Source organism: Synchiropus splendidus, chromosome 6 (assembly GCF_027744825.2).
Source record: "Synchiropus splendidus isolate RoL2022-P1 chromosome 6, RoL_Sspl_1.0, whole genome shotgun sequence".
NCBI classification, from domain to species: Eukaryota; Metazoa; Chordata; class Actinopteri; order Syngnathiformes; family Callionymidae; genus Synchiropus; species Synchiropus splendidus.
This window is the reverse complement of record NC_071339.1, coordinates 14,135,012-14,152,788: the sequence shown is the minus strand read 5'-3', so window position 1 is coordinate 14,152,788 and position 17,777 is coordinate 14,135,012. Positions and strand designations below refer to the sequence as shown.

The following is a 17,777-nucleotide window of genomic DNA, read 5'->3' as shown; positions in this document are numbered from 1 at the left end:
AGATAACCTGACATTGAAATAACATTGGGTTTCCTACATTGCCAACACTGAATACATGTTGAAAGTGCATGTTATGCTCAACATTGAAACAACGTTGAAATTTCAACCAGTTGAAATGAGTTCAGCGTTGAATTAACATAACTTTTTCGCACGCTGAAACAGTAACAGACATTTCAATCTCGACCAAAAATACTCGGAAAATCTCCATTGATTCAATGTTGAAAAGATATTACGGTTTCAACATGGAATCAACTTTTCCATCACGTCTTATTGTGTGAAGTTTTGTTGGGATCTTTTCATTGCCATCACACTTACCTCAGCCTCTCCCCCAAAACCTAACCATCCAAAACACATGGCTCATCTTAACCTCTGAACCAAACTCAATTATAGTGACCCAGTTATTTTGAAGTTTCAATACTCCATTGAGGCCTTAAGTCGCGGGGGCCAGCAAAAGGGCCCCACAAGCAGGCGTGAGTGCGCCTGCGCCTTTAAGAGAGCGTGCGCAGAGCGGGGCGGAGCCGGCGCCGTGGGCTCCAGCCTATAAGACATTTGTTCTCCACAACACACGATCTAGAGACAAACTCACAGCCAAGAAGCGTTCGAAAAACCAGTGAGGGCGCGTGACGGATCCTCCTCAGTCGCGACGCGAGAGAAAACTTTCCAAAAGCGATCAGGAGTTGGAACTCTTTCCAGCGAGGGCACGGACGAGCGGTGGAGTGGTGTTTGGTGAGTGGACACAGTGGGGTCCTGTCATGCAGCCTCAGCTCTCTGTTACCAGCCTCAGACTGTGTATTCCTGGTTGATGTTAGATGCCTCATTCTCAGTAGAGAATATTATTATTATGTCCGAATGACTTCATCTTCACCATAAAATGCTTTTCAAACGTGCCGTATACAAGAAATAATAAAATAATAATAAAAATAACAGCCAGACATCTAAAAATTGCAATATTTATTCAGTATTTTTATCATTAAATTATGCAAATGACTGGTATGACTGGTAATTACACACTAATATATAGTGCATCCTATATGTATTTATATATGTGCGCCCTCATTACAAAGCCTTCCTGCATCTTCTGCTCTCTCCAATAATCCGTCAGTGGGGAATCATTAATTTCTGCATCATCATTACCTTGTGGATGCCAAATAGCTGACTTGTGTGTTCTGGTCTGACTCACCTCGCTGCTACAGGGCTTTTAACCATTATTATCTCGCTCAAGCAAAGTGAGGGGGTGTGAGCGCTGTTTGCTTGCAGCACAGGTAAAGCGGGTATGGTTGCTCGGAAACCGCTGCAGGGGTGTCATGAGCGGGGTGTGAACTCACTCTTTCACGGACTGTGATTGCAATCTGGAGAAGGAAAGCATCTTCCGGTCGCAGGTCCACACACACAAGAGGGGCACTTTTTTTTTGTGGCAAGTAGATAAATAATTTGGTTCTAATGTCGGACATCATTTTGTGTAATCCTCCTGCCTGTAAATGCTGCTGTGGTGAAGTGCCAGGATGAACTGTCATTGCACCTGTTGCGAGAGGAAGCACAGGCCTCTGGGGGTTCATTATCAGGGATCAGGTTGCTTCCCGTCCTCACCGAACCGAATCTACAGCCCTGGGCGGGCAGGAGGTTGCATGCCTTGTTGGGCAGTTTGGCTTAAGCTCATGTCCCAGGCTTCCTGTTGTTTTAGAGCTTTGTTTCTCCCCAGCTGTCAGGGACTAGCACGGAAATATGGCTCCGTTATCAGGAGACCTGCAGGACTCTATCAAAGATCGCTATCAACATGGACCAGGACCATGAGTGGACGCTGCAATGCAAAGCTCCTTCTGACCCTGGCTCTTGCTGCAGTGTTAAACAAATTTCAAACAATATTGACCTCTGACATTGTTCTCGTAGTGCCCTCAAACTTAGCTTTGGAAGTCAAGCTGGAATGTCTGCATGACATCTCTAACTTGGATCACAGGAAACCTCATTCTGGCTATCAGACCAGATCATCGCAAACTTCAGTACGCTATGCAAAAATGGACCCTGACCCCATTGCTACCGACGAACACAAGGTTACTGCGAAGTAGGTTCTCTTGCTGGCGTCCCTTTATTGGCTCCTGAAATGTCCATCAGACGTACGTCCATCAAATTGGGAATTCATCATTGGGAATCACTTTCAGACCTGCCCCAAACAATACATTTTTAACTGCTATTGCTCTGTGTGTGGTGATCATAACAGTCTTCATCCTGCTGCTGGTCCTCTTCATGGGTGCGTGAGAGTGTTGGTCGAGTGAGTCTTGAGTCGATTCCGTACGTCGTGGGGAGATTTGGCTCTAGAATGAAAGAGGAAGAGCTTTTTGACTGGGTGTAGTTTGATCACTCTTGCTTAATGGCTTCTTCCCAAGATTGTTTTTTAGCTCACTGCATGCTATTGCAGACCAACCATTGCTCAGACTTTTCCCCTGTCTACCATGCAAACTGTCTTCTCCAGCAGAAAACCTCTGGGCCTTTAAAACACGCCCGTATGTCGTGAGTTATGTTCGCTGTTCTCACATTATGTTGCCAAATATCTTCCATTTATTTGACTACGCACACGGCTACTTGTTGAGTTTCTTCTGTATGTGGCACATGAGGTCCGGCTTTTATTGGAACTGAAGACTGACGTGTGAAGTCAGTGCAGGAATATATCACTTTCTTTCATTACCCCAAGATTTCTTCATGTGATTTTTGCATCTTATGATGATGCCGAAGTCGGTGTTGTGTGTTGATGGTGCATAGGTGTTTCAGTGGAGTAAAAATGTTTTCCTATTTAATTCAATAATTAATTTAAAAAAATTCTGTAAAGGTATGGGAATTGATAGTATTTTAACAATTCTGATTCCATTTTCGCTACTGCCAAACAATTCACTTCCTTTGCAATTCTCTTGTTGATTCTCAATGGGGAACGTTCAGGTCATCAGTATCGATGGATTTGAGTGTCATAGACTTTAGCCATTCCTTTTACGATTCTACATACTGACACTGGTTCCTAATCAACTTCAACAGTTTACTCTGTTGCATAAATGACAAGGGTTGGAGTTCAAAAAGCTCAGAGTGGATTTAGCATCAGTGAAACAGGAACGAATCTTGTTTGGTTCAGCCAAACCTCCAGGTGTGAATTGGAACATGTGTGAACCATGAAGCGGCCGACGGAGAGCTCCGCAGGTCTTTATTGGTTCATGTGAAGAATTTAAAAACAACAACAACAACACCTTGAGTGGCCCCTCCTCCTCACGACTGTCACTGTTTAAGATACTTTATATGTACCAAGTGTCACATCACAGCCAGCACATGTTTAACCCTAGAAGACACTTGCTACTTTATGTTGGAGAATGCGTTGGTATTAGTGAACCTTGAAACACAGGCCTCTCAGAGATGTCCTCCATCACTGGGAGGGACATTTAAATCCACCTACATGCTGATGCGGCTTTTCATATACTTATAATATAAGATACTGAACAACTTCCCTGCAACTGCCTCGATGGTTGTCACAGACTTCCTCTCCTCTCTCTCACCTCATGTCTTCTATCATGTCTGATCTTCAGGTGGGTACAATGTTCTGCTGCAAAGCACAAACTAGCGTTCAGTCTCTAGGTGTTCAAAGGTCCACTTTTAGGCCATCACAGGTATCGCAGTATTACACATAGAACTTGCGATTACAGTATGTCGACACAGAGTCTAGGAGTCACTGTCGGCTCCCTGGCCTTAAAACTGTCTCTATAAAGTCCAAATCGTGCAGCTTTGTCCTCCTCTGACTGTCTCTTCTCAAATGTCTCTGACCCTGAAATGTCTGTACTGGAGGGTCTGCGAACGCTCCCCTGCTGACTCTTGTGTACATTGTTTACTCAGCCCTTGACACATACTTGACACGACACAAACATTCAGGTCATTCGACTTGAGGAGTTGTTGCAACATCAGGTAGATCTCTGGTAACAGGAGGAGCCCCTTCCACTGCTAGTCTGGCAGCAGCTTTCGAGCCTGCTGTCTGGTTTGAAAAGTGCACAGAGGATGTGACTTCAGAGTCGGTGCTATAGAACAGACAGACACATCTTGTTGGATACATCAAGTTCACGTCCTTCTGAAGTGCTCAGAGCAATGTACAGTAAACTTTGGATTAAGTTATTCAACCTAACTTTTGATTTCAGAAAATAAAATGAAGAAAATATCAGATATATAGCAGACAGGGTTGTTGAGTCAGGCATAGGCCTGCTGTGTCAGAGCATTGTGCTTGTTCTGCTCCACAAATTCTGTTTTAGATTTATTGAAACTTAGCTCTGTCGCCTATAATGACCAGGTGAGGGGTGTTCAGTGTGTGGTTCATATTTCCATGTTATTCTTTTTTGACCTGAAGTGTTTTAAATACGAGAGCGGGACGTTTTTATAGACAAGCGGAAAGCGTGAACATCCTGTCCTGAGGCTGGGAGATTGCTCAAGAGTCGTGTCAAACTTTGATTATGTTGACAGGTTGTTGCTTCATTTTCGCATGACGAATAAAACTGGAAAAGCAGAAAAGGTGTCACTGTTGTGCACTGGCTTCCTTCACTTCCATTCATGGTGTGGTTTTGGCTGCAGGTTCAGGAGAGGCAGGGGCAGCCAGCCGGGGTGATCTGAGTGTTTCCTGGCTTTGATGCGACCCGAGTGTGGCTGGAGCATGTCCACAGTGGGCCTGACTGCCCAGGAGACCGCTTTTCCCATCGAAAACTCCCTCCTGTGGGGCAGCTACTGTCACAGCATGGCTGGATCCAAATCGAACTGGAGCTGCGGCCGTGAGCAGGACAAGTAAGTGCTCAGCAGTGAATGCGTGATGATGACTTGGTTGTATGAATAATGGTTTACTGGTTATCGTTGTTTGCAGCTTCTACATCAGTATGTCTCCTCCCACGTGTCACAGCTATGGAGCCCAGCAGAAGACACCCACGGCGCCGTCTATAAGCCATGAGAGTAAGTGCTGTCTTCTTCTGCATGTGAAGAAGTGAGAACTCTGGGGAACTGACAGTGTAAAGAGGGGGAGAGAAGATTCTTGACTGAGATGGGCTTGCTTCAATAGAATTAATGGAGTTGATTCACTCTGTTTTGGTTCATCATCTGGATCGTTCAGTCAACATACAGTGTATTGAGCCTTTAGATTTAAATGCACGTCTACCTTCAAGTGAAAAACATGAATGAAGTGACGTTTAGCTCGCAGCTTCAGTAAGGTTACCTGGGAATGCCTGTTGCATCACGCGATCCAGTCTTTGGCATTGAAAGATGGGCCATCACACGTATCCTTACGTGGATAAACTTGACAGTTTGTTGGCCACGTGTTTGCACGTCCGTCCTGCAGGAAGGTCGTCTCACTCTGTGACGCTAATATGGCGGGTTCATTGTTCATCTTTGTCATTTGAAATGTCCTGCGGAATCTGTGTAGTCCAAGCACCGTGGAAACCTTTGGTCTATACTGTTGTTTCTGTCATCATCTTAAAGGGACCCACGTAATAGCCTCGGACAAGAGCTCGTGCTAGCAAGATGAAAGGTTACCTTCACTAATGGTGTAGTGTGAGACAGCCATGCTCATCCATTTCAAAGTCATTTCGTTCTTTTCTTTTTCCAACAAGCCTGCCCAATGCGTGTGATCTGTCTGGCTTGATAGAAGAAGTATTCCATTTGTGAGGGGGTGGAACATGTATCTGCCATTCTTAAAAACGTGGTATGAATGCAGGGTTGATAGTATGCCACTGCTGCACGAGTCTCAATTCAGCAGCCAAGTTTGCAGTCTGCAAATTCACTGAAGACAATGACACTGGACTAATAGTTCAATAATGCATTGACATGCCAGTTTAAACTGTCGCTCTCTGTTCCAGGGCACAAACACAGCGCCACCACACAGAAGTTTCCTCCCAAGAAGCCCCGTCCGCATCATCTCTTGTTCAGCTGCAGCACTGACCCGTCCCACACGAGTCCAGGTGACAAGGACCTGATGGCGTCTCCATTCCACGGTGTCCCAGCATACGGGTGCCACAGTCCGCCACACACACCGGGCCGATGCTCCAAGCCTCTCCCCCCGACCCCGCCGCCACCTCATCACGTCTTCGAGCAGATGGACAGTGAGTTGGACTTCTCGACGAACACTGACGAGAGCTGCTGCCTGGTGTCTGATCCTTGCGTTAAATCGCCTTTTCGAAACGGACAGTCCAGCCGTCGGAGCTTCAGAGGCGGCGGGCAGGTGAACCACGCCTACTACGATGGACCGCTAGCACCGCAAAGCAGGAAGGTGCCCCAACAGCAGCCCCACCTGGATGCCCCGCCGCACGGGGTACGGGTGCAGAACGAGCCACGGCAGCTTCAGGAAGCGCCACTGGTCTGTCAGCAGAACAAAGCTCAGAGGAGGCTACAGCGCTCTCACTCCGGCCCGGCTGGATCGTTCAACAAACATTCGCTACAGCGCATCATGTGTCAAAAAATGTATATGGATAAACACGACGTTCCGCCTCCCATCCCACCACGGACTAGCAAAACTGGGGACCCTCGCCGCTGGTCAGACTCGTCCGGGCTTCACAGCGATGAGGGCAGACCTCCCAAGGTTCCTCCAAGGGATCCTCTGGGCAGCTCCCGCACCCCAAGCCCAAGCCCCAAAAGCCTTCCGATGTACTCCAATGGAGTGATGCCCTCCACCCAGAGCTTTGCACCAGACCCCAACTATATGAGTTTTCACCGACAGAACAGCGAGGGCTCCCCCTGCATCCTGCCTGTCACGGTGGCAGGCGTCAAAGACAGCGACACGCACTACTATCTCATGCCTCAGCAGCCTGTGGACTCCACCTGCGTGGATAAACTGTTTTCAGCTCTGGACAGTCCCCCTACACATCACACTGATGTGTCAGACTCACATCGGGACTACCACTCCCGGAGGAACGCGCACGTGCACCTGGTTTAACTGAGCGTCTTTTTATTTAACAAACCAATTGGAACTCTCAAACTGCTGCTTTTTTTTTAACCCCATTGTATTCTGACACGCAGGACCTGTGCACCCTGTGTTTGCGTTACTGGTAATCTCGGAATCACATCTTAGTACTTTGACCTTGTATCTGTGACTATAGACGTTATTTTTGATAAGATTTTTGTATTGATTTTGATAATGCAGCGCTGTTCGAAGGTGCAAGCGGGTCTTGACCTCATAAGCTCAGTGTTTTTAAGGTTGTTGAGTGTGCGTTTGGGCCATTTTGGATGCTGCTCTCACGAAGGGTCAGCGACGAGGCCAGTTGAAGTCTAGATAATGAAGGACACGCAAATCTGTTGTTATATTTGAGACTCCGTGCTTTTAGTTTCCATTAGGCCAAAGTGTTTGTGCACATTTGTGTTTCCTAAGTGCTGTGCTGTTGTGTTACATTTTGTACTGAGAAATAGGAACACTACTGGTAGCTATGAGTGTTGGAATGTTTAGTGCAGCTGAGGTGCAGTGTGTGTGTGTGTGTGCGCGCGCGTGCATGTGTGTGTTTGTATGTGCGACAGCAGATGGAGAGTTCCGGCGATGTCACGAATAAAACAATAGCGGTTCGTAAATTGGACAAGTGAAGTGAGCAGCTTGTTAGAAACACGAGTGGTTGAACATAAGGGGCTACGTTCACGTCACACTGACTCTCATGGCTCATGGAAGATAGGAGTTATTTATTTTCATGGGAGGCTGCCAATTAAAGAAGCTCACTGCTCCGTTCAAGTGAGCAATAAATGAAAACACCTTGGTAAATTGATGAAGATGAAATGTGTTGAGTTAAAAACCTTTGTCAACATTCATCATTTCAGACAGATTTAAGCATTTTCGAGGTGAAATACTAGAGTGAGTGCAGCTACAGCAATGTTGAGGCACGTGGCACCTTCAAGTTTGGATGCGCTTTTACCTTTGTCAATTGTACTCGTGGTACAGACTGAGCCGTGTCTCGTGGAAATTAAACCTTTTTCCTGTCCTTAAAGGAGCCAAAAATACTGCAGCCACAAACCCATGAAACCTGAAACAGTAACTTTTAAAGCTGCAGTTTAGGACTGCAGTCTGTCACTTTAAAGTCTGCATGTATTTGAGCAAGGTTTTCTGTCACATTTGTTGGCGAAGTTAACCATTAAGAGTGAGCTTGGCTGGCTTCGACCCTGCTGCCATGTCGCTGCCATCATATTGGAAATATGAAGCAGATACTCCTTTTTTTTATTAAAATGTGATCTTTATTTACCTCAACTGATGTTGAGTTTTGCCATGTTTGCTCCAAACCCGCGCCAACAACACATTTCTAATGTTGCTACAACATCATTAGCTATGAAACAAGCACAATATCCGTACTAACTTTCAGTCAAAATTTGGAGGAGACACAGCGACAGGACAATACGTGGCATTTGACGACAAAGACGTAATGTGAACGTAGCTGATGGAGTTGAAGCTAAAATGGAGCGGCTGTTGTTGGATCAGCGAGGGCTGCTCAGGTGTAGCCAGACGTGAGGTGACGGAGCTGCTGGTGTCAGAGACGCTGCTGGTTTTTCTTACCTGACAGACTTTCCTGTTCTGCGCGTGCATTCCTGTCTGACATGATTGTGGTGGGTGTGTTCGGCTGCTGGCGGCCCTGACAATATGATCTACTCTGTTGAACCATTACATATAGTAGATGTAGCACATGCATCACAGAAACGTATCCAAGTGTTCGTGTTGGGAAGCCTGCTTAGGTCAAACGGTCATTGAAGTCTGTTTTGTTTATTTTCTCCCCTCCTGTTCACAAACACTCTGACTTTAAGGTCTGAATGCAATGTTTACATCGTACACTGACACTATTTAATCTTAAGGTATTCACATGTCTTATGAGAAAGTGACAATAAAAGAGTGAATGGAGACTCTGCTGCGGTGAGGACGTGCACTGGGAGAGTATGCCGTGTTTCGTATTTAACAATTCCATTTGTTCTCATGAGTAGTGTGTGGTCGCTGCAAGGAAAGAAAATAAAAGCGATTATTTATGGACTTCCGTGCTTGGGTTTGTTGAGCCGAAGTGCTCTCTTCACTCAGCTGCTTGGCCTGTTTTATCAGCCACACGCCCTCCTGCTGATCCTCAGTGTGACTGGCCTCTATCCAGAGAAACCAGAGTGACTGACAGTGGTGTGGCAGGTGTACACCGCCTCGCTTCCTCTTCCTGGTGCTACCTGAATCGGGCACCCTGTTTGCCCCCACAATATTTTACATGTATTACAGACCTTCCTCCTGCATTTCCCAAAGGCAAATCTAATGCCACTGTCTCATCTTTAACACTCCTTTCATTATTTGTATTCATTGAAATAATTCTGACCTAAATTTAGTTCTAAATTTAATCTCTTTAAAGCTAATATTTATCAATGCATTTTTTTACATTGTAACTCATTTTAAGCTCATGATGATGGTATTTTAGCTCGTTCATTTAATGGATTTAATTCAACAAAGTCAATTTATTTCTGGTATAATTTCTATTTACTTTCAGAATTTCAGTTACAAACTGGGAGTCCAACACACTTCATCCCGTTCATACATCTTGTATTCATGAGTCTTTCAGTCCCGCACTAGATGACCTGGCAGTTTTGACTGCTCTGTGGAGTTTGTTACTGAATAAATATGAAAATATTGTTGAATTAATTTTAAAATAAATGACTAAAGTAAACAAGTATTGAGGCTCTCAATTGTAATTCAAACTCTTACTCTGTTCTAACACGATTTCATATAATCGTTGGTGAATACATTTGTTTCTTTCTCTCAACACCGTTTTGAAATCTTTGATATGACATTTATTTATTTAAGTTCATGTTAAGAAAAAGTGCCAAGATCTCTACTGAGATCTAAACATATTTTTTATCTTGAAAATTTGTGACTTTAATATGTATATTTGTATTTACAATCTGTTTTTTTGTTTCTTGATATTTGACTCGTGCGGACTGATGACTCATTTGAACTGCATCCTTCGACACTTTTTGATCATTCTATTTTTGTGGTTCTAATTTGAACTATTTCCTGTTAAAATTATAAATCATTGTGTCGTACTCAGTTCATTAGACGCCTTCATCTGAACTTTGAATCTCAAAACATGGATGTTTCTTATTTATTTGGGTGATTTTTTTAATATCTTAATATCTGAATTTGTATTCTATTTAAGCTCCATAAAGATAAAACCCCACGAGGCCTGACACTATTGGTGACCTGACCTATTTTTTCTGTGGGTCAGCTACATAATTGTTCTGGCAACAGTCTCTTTTAATGAACACTCCTCAGACAGACAATGATGATTGACTCCTCTGCATCAATCACACACGAGTTTTCAGAGCGATGACACCAGATGACAGTTTCCTTCCTGAGCCTTTGTTTAATGAAGATGAGGTAAGAAAAGTCTGGATACAAGCGCAACAAAACGAAGCAGTGGTGTTCATCTGTCTCATTCATTTTCAAAGCAAGACACTGTTGTGTTGCAGTTGTCAGACTTCACATTCGACCACACTCAGTCTCATGGGCTCACTGTCGAAATACAAGTAAAAGTGAACTCAAAAACATTTTTGCAACGTTTTTACATTAAGGTTCAAAAGTGCATATTGTTTCATTTTACACCCTTTCTCATCCAGTCTGGAGAATCTCATCATATTTTGTCTCACGTAATGACATCATTTTTGCACAACTGTACATCAATAACAAGGCTGATAGAATCCTCGAAGTATGACTGTTTCTTTAACTTGATCAGTCCACCTTAAAAACAGATCGATTCCATCCATGAAAGCCATACTTCTGCGGGTGAGCTACACACCCATGTCTGCTTCTGCCATTGGCTCACAGATGTGGAGAGGTTTGTCAATATTTAACTCAGACTGAACTCAGCTGGTTAAATTTTACTGAGGACCGAGTATGTGTTTGGATCATATAGCTTCCTGCTTCGTGTTTGAATCCTTGTTAGGACTCAGTGGAGACCGCTCATTGCTGCAATGCTCACCTCACCCTAAACCTAACCATCTAAAACATGTGGCTAACCTTAACCAGGGCTCTTAAACAAATTTAAATTGAGTGAGAAAAAACATTTCAGTGAGAAAAACTCTGGAAGGAACATATCACATGCAAACACACTGGACTCATGCAATAACAACTTCAGGAAGAAAACAGAACAGGATAATTCTATTTAAATTTTGAGTGTGCACAATAAATGAGCTCCATATGGCAGAGGAATCTGACATCTATAGTAACAGTAGCATCATTATTATTGATAACATCTTTGTTATTAATAATTGTCCAATTATTTCTTTGCTAAAACAACTTTCCTCACAAGAGAAAGTTCAGTCATTACTCCTTCCAGATAATTCCTATGCCAAATTGCAAGTATGAGGTTAATTAAATCTATTTTCAATAAGAAAAATAAATTCAGAATCATCCTGCACACTTAATACAACACGACAGTTTATTGATAGTTTCATACAATAAAAGATATTTTGTCCCCCACCTCTGACCCACTGATGGTAACTACACGACCTTCTTTTGGGTCCCGAGCCAACAGCTGAAAATCGCCTCCAACACATTAAAAAAAAAAAAATCACAATTCTATAATTGTTTGTAGTTTGTGCATTCATCCGATTCCTTTTTCCTCTGGACACTCCCGCAGTCTGAAACTCGTGCAGGGACACCGCCGCCTGCTGGCGACCTGCATTCAACTCTCAGCTCTTCGCGCCATCTGCGCATTAATGAAATGTTTACTGAGACCCCCTCCTACACCTGACGTCACTAACTCACCAGGTTATTTATGTTTTATTTAAGATGCTCCTTGACGTCATTGAAGTGCTCCCCTCGTCGCACTCTTATTATGGAGGTCGATTTCCTGCTCTGGGGCCGTGGCTTCCTGTGAGCGAGAACTCTATCCCTTCCAGTCTGTTGAACTGGACCCCGGCTGGTGGCTTGGAGGGCGGACCATCCTCCAACCTGCGCTACTACAGTGCTATAACTCACTATAGTTGGACATCAGACGGAGATATTTCGATAGATGTGGACAAAATGACTCTTTTCCTTTATGGCATATGAGCCACAAAGGAGGGCCCTCAATGATGTTGATGCTCACTATGAGCAGTGTTCTGGGGTTAAACAACTCCAGCAGTTCACTGTCCTGACTCTGGTTCTTTTGATGACTCACCTGGAAAAACAATTTGATGTGCAGTTCTGACTCTGTTGGGTGTCTTCAGCAAGGATTTGAACAATGATGACTGGTTGAAGATCTGAACTTTCATTCATCATTTATTTACAGATCATTGCACGTTCACAGAGACACAGACAAACACTTGTATAGATCCATTTACCGCTGTCTTCGGAAAATACATGCACACCTTGGCAGCTTGCAGCTTCATCCACACGTGCAATTGAATGTTTGCTGTAAACAAGGCTTAAAGTTCAGTAAACCTCCAAGTAAAGTAGAGCACTGACTGGTGTACAGGCGTGGGATCCGTCACTGTGAGTCCTGACCTCTCATGTAGCTTGACAAACTGCTGCGCTCCACCTGACTCAATTGCCAAAATGCAGGCACTCGCATTCACTTTATCACAAACTCTAAATGGGTCTATTAATATCATGAACTCAGTGATGGAAAGCTCCAGCTCCAAATAAAAGTTTGTCATGTACAAAGGCGGTGGCCCTTGAGCTTCACAACCTCAACCAGGTGACTCGACCTGCAGAGACACAAAACTAGCCGTGAAGTCACATGGTTGAGGCGCTTACTCGCCATGAATAGAAGCTGTACCTTGATGAGAGAAGTCGAAGAACTCTTCCTCAAAGTTGGAGCCTCTGTTAAGCTTCCTAAATGGGGAAAGGAAAAAACATCTGTCAAATTATTCATTCACATTAAACTGGACGTATGAATAGGTTACGTGTTGTATTCTGTTCCGTTTGTGTGTAGTGTGGCCTGACTGTAGTTATTTTTGACACATTCCAAAACTTACCATGCCATAAAGGAAGGCCTCACTGATGCAAATATATGATTCAGCCTTAAATTGCGTATTGAACTTAATGATGGTTCTCACTTTTAAAAAAGCATCAAGTGATTTGCGGCCCTCGTGGAGGCAATGTAAAATTAAAAAAAAAAGGTGGAAATGTTTCTCACAGCAAATTGTCTTATTCCTCAGTATTTCTCATCCCTCAACATAAATTTAAAGAAAAAAAAACATTGTGAAAAAGGTTTCTTAATACGGAATTTTGTCTCCTCTGTGAATTAAATTGCCCCACCCTGACTTTTATCGTGATGTGCTGATATATTGGCGTTAATTATTCATACTTCGCAGTTGTTCTCCTCATGGATTTTTGTGGTTACGTCGATTGACGATTTTTCTGTGAGAGTTTGTGTCCATGATGACGTCTGTATTTTGTCAAAAGAAAGAAGAGGTGCATGGACAATGACATTGCTGCCCAAATAGACAAGGATTTGCTTGAGAGGCTTGAAACCCTGATAAAAAAGAGAAGTGATGCTCCCTAAAGTACGTCAAATGTCAACTTTCTCTCACCAGTGTGTCATTGTTCCATAGAAAATCGGTGAAAAGACACGACCTCAGCAAAGGCCAACCCATTAAGTAAATAAACTATTTTTAGTGTGCACCTGTAAGATATCTTTTCATCCATTGTCCAGTGAGCACTATTGTTCTTCCAGGGCCTGTACATTTAAGTTTCGTGCGCCCAGACTTGAAATGATGTCCAACGCAAGGACTTGGTTTGGTTGGCGTGTGCATCTCTTATTTGCTCTGGGTGTTGTGTCACACTGAGAAACAAATCACTTCTACCCACCAAACCCTGCTGTGTTTCGCTCTGACGATGACAATGACCACTATAATGGTCACGATCAGGAGCACAGCTGCTAAAGAACCAAAGACCGCTGCGTAGAAACCTGGACCCCAGCGGTACTGATTGCATCGCGCTCCATAGAACTCCTTGGTGTCAGTCTTGTAGCACCTGTAATGACAACAGCAAGCTGTGTCCTCAGCAAAGCCGAGCGGACAAAAGAGTGCTTTGACTCACCTGCAAATCGGCCCTTCTGAAACGTGATTTAAACACTGTCCATTCTGGTGGCAGTAACCAGGATTTGTTCTGCAATGTCCCGCGCACTGCCACCGGCCATCAATGAGCTCAGCAGTGTAGTTAGTGAATCGAGAGCAGTTGACGAAAGGCAGGAGGTCTGTGATATCTGGAGTGAGAACAAAGCCAGTTAAAGTTCTTCATTCAGCTGCTTTATAACGTTATGAAGCGTTTGTGCTCACTTTGAATGGCAGGGCTCTGAAACGTCAGGAGATTTAACTGGACACTGACATTGCCGAAGTCTTCAGAAATCTTATTGAGGTTCCTTGTGTCATTCAAGATGTCGGTCAGGACCCCAACAAGCTCTGTGTTAAGGGAGTGGATTTGCGTGGCGTTGTTTAGATAATTATACTCCGCTATACTCTCTGCGACAACACTTCCTGGCCTGGAGAAACAGAAAGGAGAAGAAGAAATGAAAAGTTGAAATGTGTGAACTATTTTGCTTTGACCACCCATTACAGAATTGCGATAACATCTTCATCTTCTTGTTCAGGATTCCGGGCACTGCTAGAGCCTATCTCAGCGGGGCAAGAGGCAAGCAATAGCGGTTACATCTATTTACAATAAATTGAGTTTCCTGTCTGAACAAGCTCAAATGCTATATTTCCAAGAAGGAAAATATGTTACATGCAGTTTTTATCTCAGGAAATGAAGAATACTCTATCTAGAAATACTGGGCAAAATGGAGACATCTGAAAATGCTATTTATGTGTTGCTATGTAAAGAGAAATTAGGTTCTCAAACGGGCCAGTTTGCGCCAGAAAATTTGCCCCAAGTGAAGGTGGCGCTGAACTGGTCAACCATGTGTTTAGGACAAGAGGATGTGTTCCTACTCCGAGTACTGAGCACCAGCTCTACATTAACTGGAAGGCATTGTGAGATTGGACATAGCCCTTTCTCATTGGAGGTGATCATATTTTTATCTTTTTGAAGATTGTGTGATGGCCAATCAGGACAGCTGAAGTCACTGCAGAGCAGCAGAAACTGCCCCAAACTACACATAGGCATAACATGATAATGGAATACATCTGAACCAGCCATTTATTCTTGGTGCCGATGGTGCTGATATGATGACATAAAATAGAAAGCTGAAATCTGCAGTGATACGATTCCACACTTACGATAAGTTGAAGACCTTCACATTATTGAAGGAGCGTGCGTCTGCTTCTTTGCATAGAACTTGAAGCTAGAATGAAACATCACATTAAATATTGCAAAGCATTGAAATGTTGATGTAAAAAAGAAAGAAGCCACCAACCTCCTTCAATAAGGTGTTGGAAAACTCGACCGATTTTGGTGACAATAAATCATAAAAGTCCTGCAAAAATGGTGTGTCAATTTTCAAAGTAATATTGGTCTTTCGGGTGGGGACTGCATCAGGATCTGTTCAAGAGAAACATGTCACATAAAAATTTAAAAAATCATTGTCAAATGCAATCCCATGGAGAAAGCGCATCACATTGTGGACTGATTTAAGAAAGTAGAGGGATGCAACATCACCGATATATGCTGACGTGCTGTTGTCTCCAAAATGGCACGCGTCACCAAAAACTGACTCTGGGCAATAGCATTGGCATCGACCCAGTGTCTGGCTGAATCTGCACACACCAAGGACACACTGACAGTCTGCTGGTCCACACTGAGGAATTGTAGATGGAGAGGGAGAGGGAGAGAGAGAGGGATTGGGAGAAGGAGTGGGATTCGAGACAGAACTAGGAGTGGAATAGGCAGAATGTGAAGTGAAGAGAGTACTGCTATAGTGTGGGTCTGTGGTGGAAAATGGTGATTCGGTATGAACCGTGGTTTTAGGATTGGACAATGGTTCAGTGGTAGCTGATACAATTGTTGAAGTGGCTTGAGGTCTTGTCATAGGATGAGTTGTTTGGGTTTGAGATTCGGGACTCGACTGGACACGAGTGCTCGTCAGTGAAGTTCTGAAAGTGTGACTTGAACTAAAAGTTGGGATTGGTTCGGTTGTGTCTGCAGGTGATAGACTAGTCTGAGATGTTGATGAAGACATGGCATTGGCCGAGGGTTGAACACTGGTTGATGGGCTTGGAGCTGTGATCGGGACTGTAGTCGAGTCTGTCATGAGCTCTGAAGTTGTCTGGAACATTTCAGTAGTTGTTGGATGAGAGGTGAAGGAAGAACTGCTGGAGACAGATGTTGTGACCTCAGTTTGGGCGGTAGGAGAGTTGACAGACGTGGACTGTGGTTCTGTGGTGGTTGATGGAAGAATAGTGGAGGCTTCACTGCCTGTAGTTGCAAGTGCTGTGGGGCTTGTAGTTTCAGCAGTCGAGTACTCATCGGTTGTTGTTTCTGGTGGAGTTAAAGTTGATTCAGAAGTTGATGAGGACTCTGTCGACGAAGACATGGCATCGGTCGAGGTTTGAACGACGGTGGATGGACTTGGAGTTTTGAATGGTACTGTAGTCGAGTCTGTCATGAGCTCTGAAGTTGTCTGGAACATTTCAGTAGTTGTTGGATCAGAGGTGAAGGAAGAACTGCTGGACACAGGTCCAGGGGTGACAGATGTTGGGACCTCACTTTGGGCTGTAGGGGTGTTGACAGACGTGGACCATGGTTCTGTGGTGGTTGATGGAAGACGAGTGGAGGCTTCAATGCCTGTACTTGCAAGTGTTGTGGGGCTTGTAGATTCAGCAGTCGAGTACTCATCGGTTGTTGTCTCTGGTGGAGTCAAAGTTGCTTCAGAAGTTGATGAGGACTTGGTCAATGAAGACATGGCATCGGTCGAGGTTTGAACGACGGTGGATGGACTTGGAGTTGTGATCGGTACTGTAGTCGAGTCTGTCATGAGCTCAGAAGTTGTCTGGAACATTTCAGTAGTTGTTGCATCAGAGGTGAAGGAAAAACTGCTGGAGACAGGTCCAGGGGTGACAGATGTTGTGACCTCAGTTTGGGCTGTAGGAGAGTTGACAGAGGTGGACCGTGGTTCTGTGGTGGTTGATGGAAGAATAGTGGAGGCTTCACTGCCTGTAGTTGCAAGTGCTGTGGGGCTTGTAGTTTCAGCAGTCGAGTACTCATCGGTTGTTGTTTCTGGTGGAGTTAAAGTTGATTCAGAAGTTGATGAGGACTCTGTCGACGAAGATATGGCATCGGTCGAGGTTTGAACGACGGTGGATGGACTTGGAGTTGTGATCGGTACTGTAGTCGAGTCTGTCATGAGCTCAGAGGTTGTCTGGAACATTTCAGTAGTTGTTGCATCAGAGGTGAAGGAAGAACTGCTGGACACAGGTCCAGGGGTGACAGATGTTGGGACCTCACTTTGGGCTGTAGGGGTGTTGACAGACGTGGACCGTGGTTCTGTGGTGGTTGATGGAAGACGAGTGGAGGCTTCACTGCCTGTACTTGCAAGTGTTGTGGGGCTTGTAGATTCAGCAGTCGAGTACTCATCGGTTGTTGTCTCTGGTGGAGTCAAAGTTGCTTCAGAAGTTGATGAGGACTTGGTCAATGAAGACATGGCATCGGTCGATGTTTGAACGACGGTGGATGGACTTGGAGTTGTGATCGGTACTGTAGTCGAGTCTGTCATGAGCTCAGAGGTTGTCTGGAACATTTCAGTAGTTGTTGCATCAGAGGTGAAGGAAGAACTGCTAGACACAGGTCCAGGGGTGACCGATGTTGGGCCCTCAGTTTGGGCTGTAGGGGTGTGAGGAGATGTCGACTGTGGTTCTGTGGTGGTTGATGG

At 44.4% G+C, this 17,777-nt stretch overlaps 2 protein-coding genes across 2 annotated transcripts; one reads left to right on the top strand and one right to left on the bottom strand.

Annotated features, from left to right (window-relative positions):
• The first annotated feature begins 580 nt into the window (after window positions 1-580).
• Window positions 581-10,656, top strand: errfi1a (ERBB receptor feedback inhibitor 1a). Its single transcript, XM_053868976.1, has 4 exons — window positions 581-726; window positions 4,588-4,794; window positions 4,871-4,956; window positions 5,856-10,656. Exons 2-4 carry the CDS (start codon window positions 4,643-4,645, stop codon window positions 6,926-6,928), a joined length of 1,311 nt encoding a protein of 436 aa, XP_053724951.1. The 5' UTR covers window positions 581-726; window positions 4,588-4,642; the 3' UTR covers window positions 6,929-10,656.
• A 1,602-nt stretch (window positions 10,657-12,258) lies between these two features.
• On the bottom strand, window positions 12,259-16,454 carry LOC128760861 (mucin-3B). Its single transcript, XM_053868566.1, has 8 exons — window positions 15,569-16,454; window positions 15,327-15,451; window positions 15,190-15,254; window positions 14,251-14,453; window positions 14,012-14,177; window positions 13,781-13,945; window positions 12,747-12,802; window positions 12,259-12,675 (listed from the first exon to the last, which is right to left on the bottom strand). Exons 1-8 carry the CDS (start codon window positions 16,440-16,442, stop codon window positions 12,650-12,652), a joined length of 1,680 nt encoding a protein of 559 aa, XP_053724541.1. The 5' UTR covers window positions 16,443-16,454; the 3' UTR covers window positions 12,259-12,649.
• Between the last annotated feature and the right edge of the window lie 1,323 nt (window positions 16,455-17,777).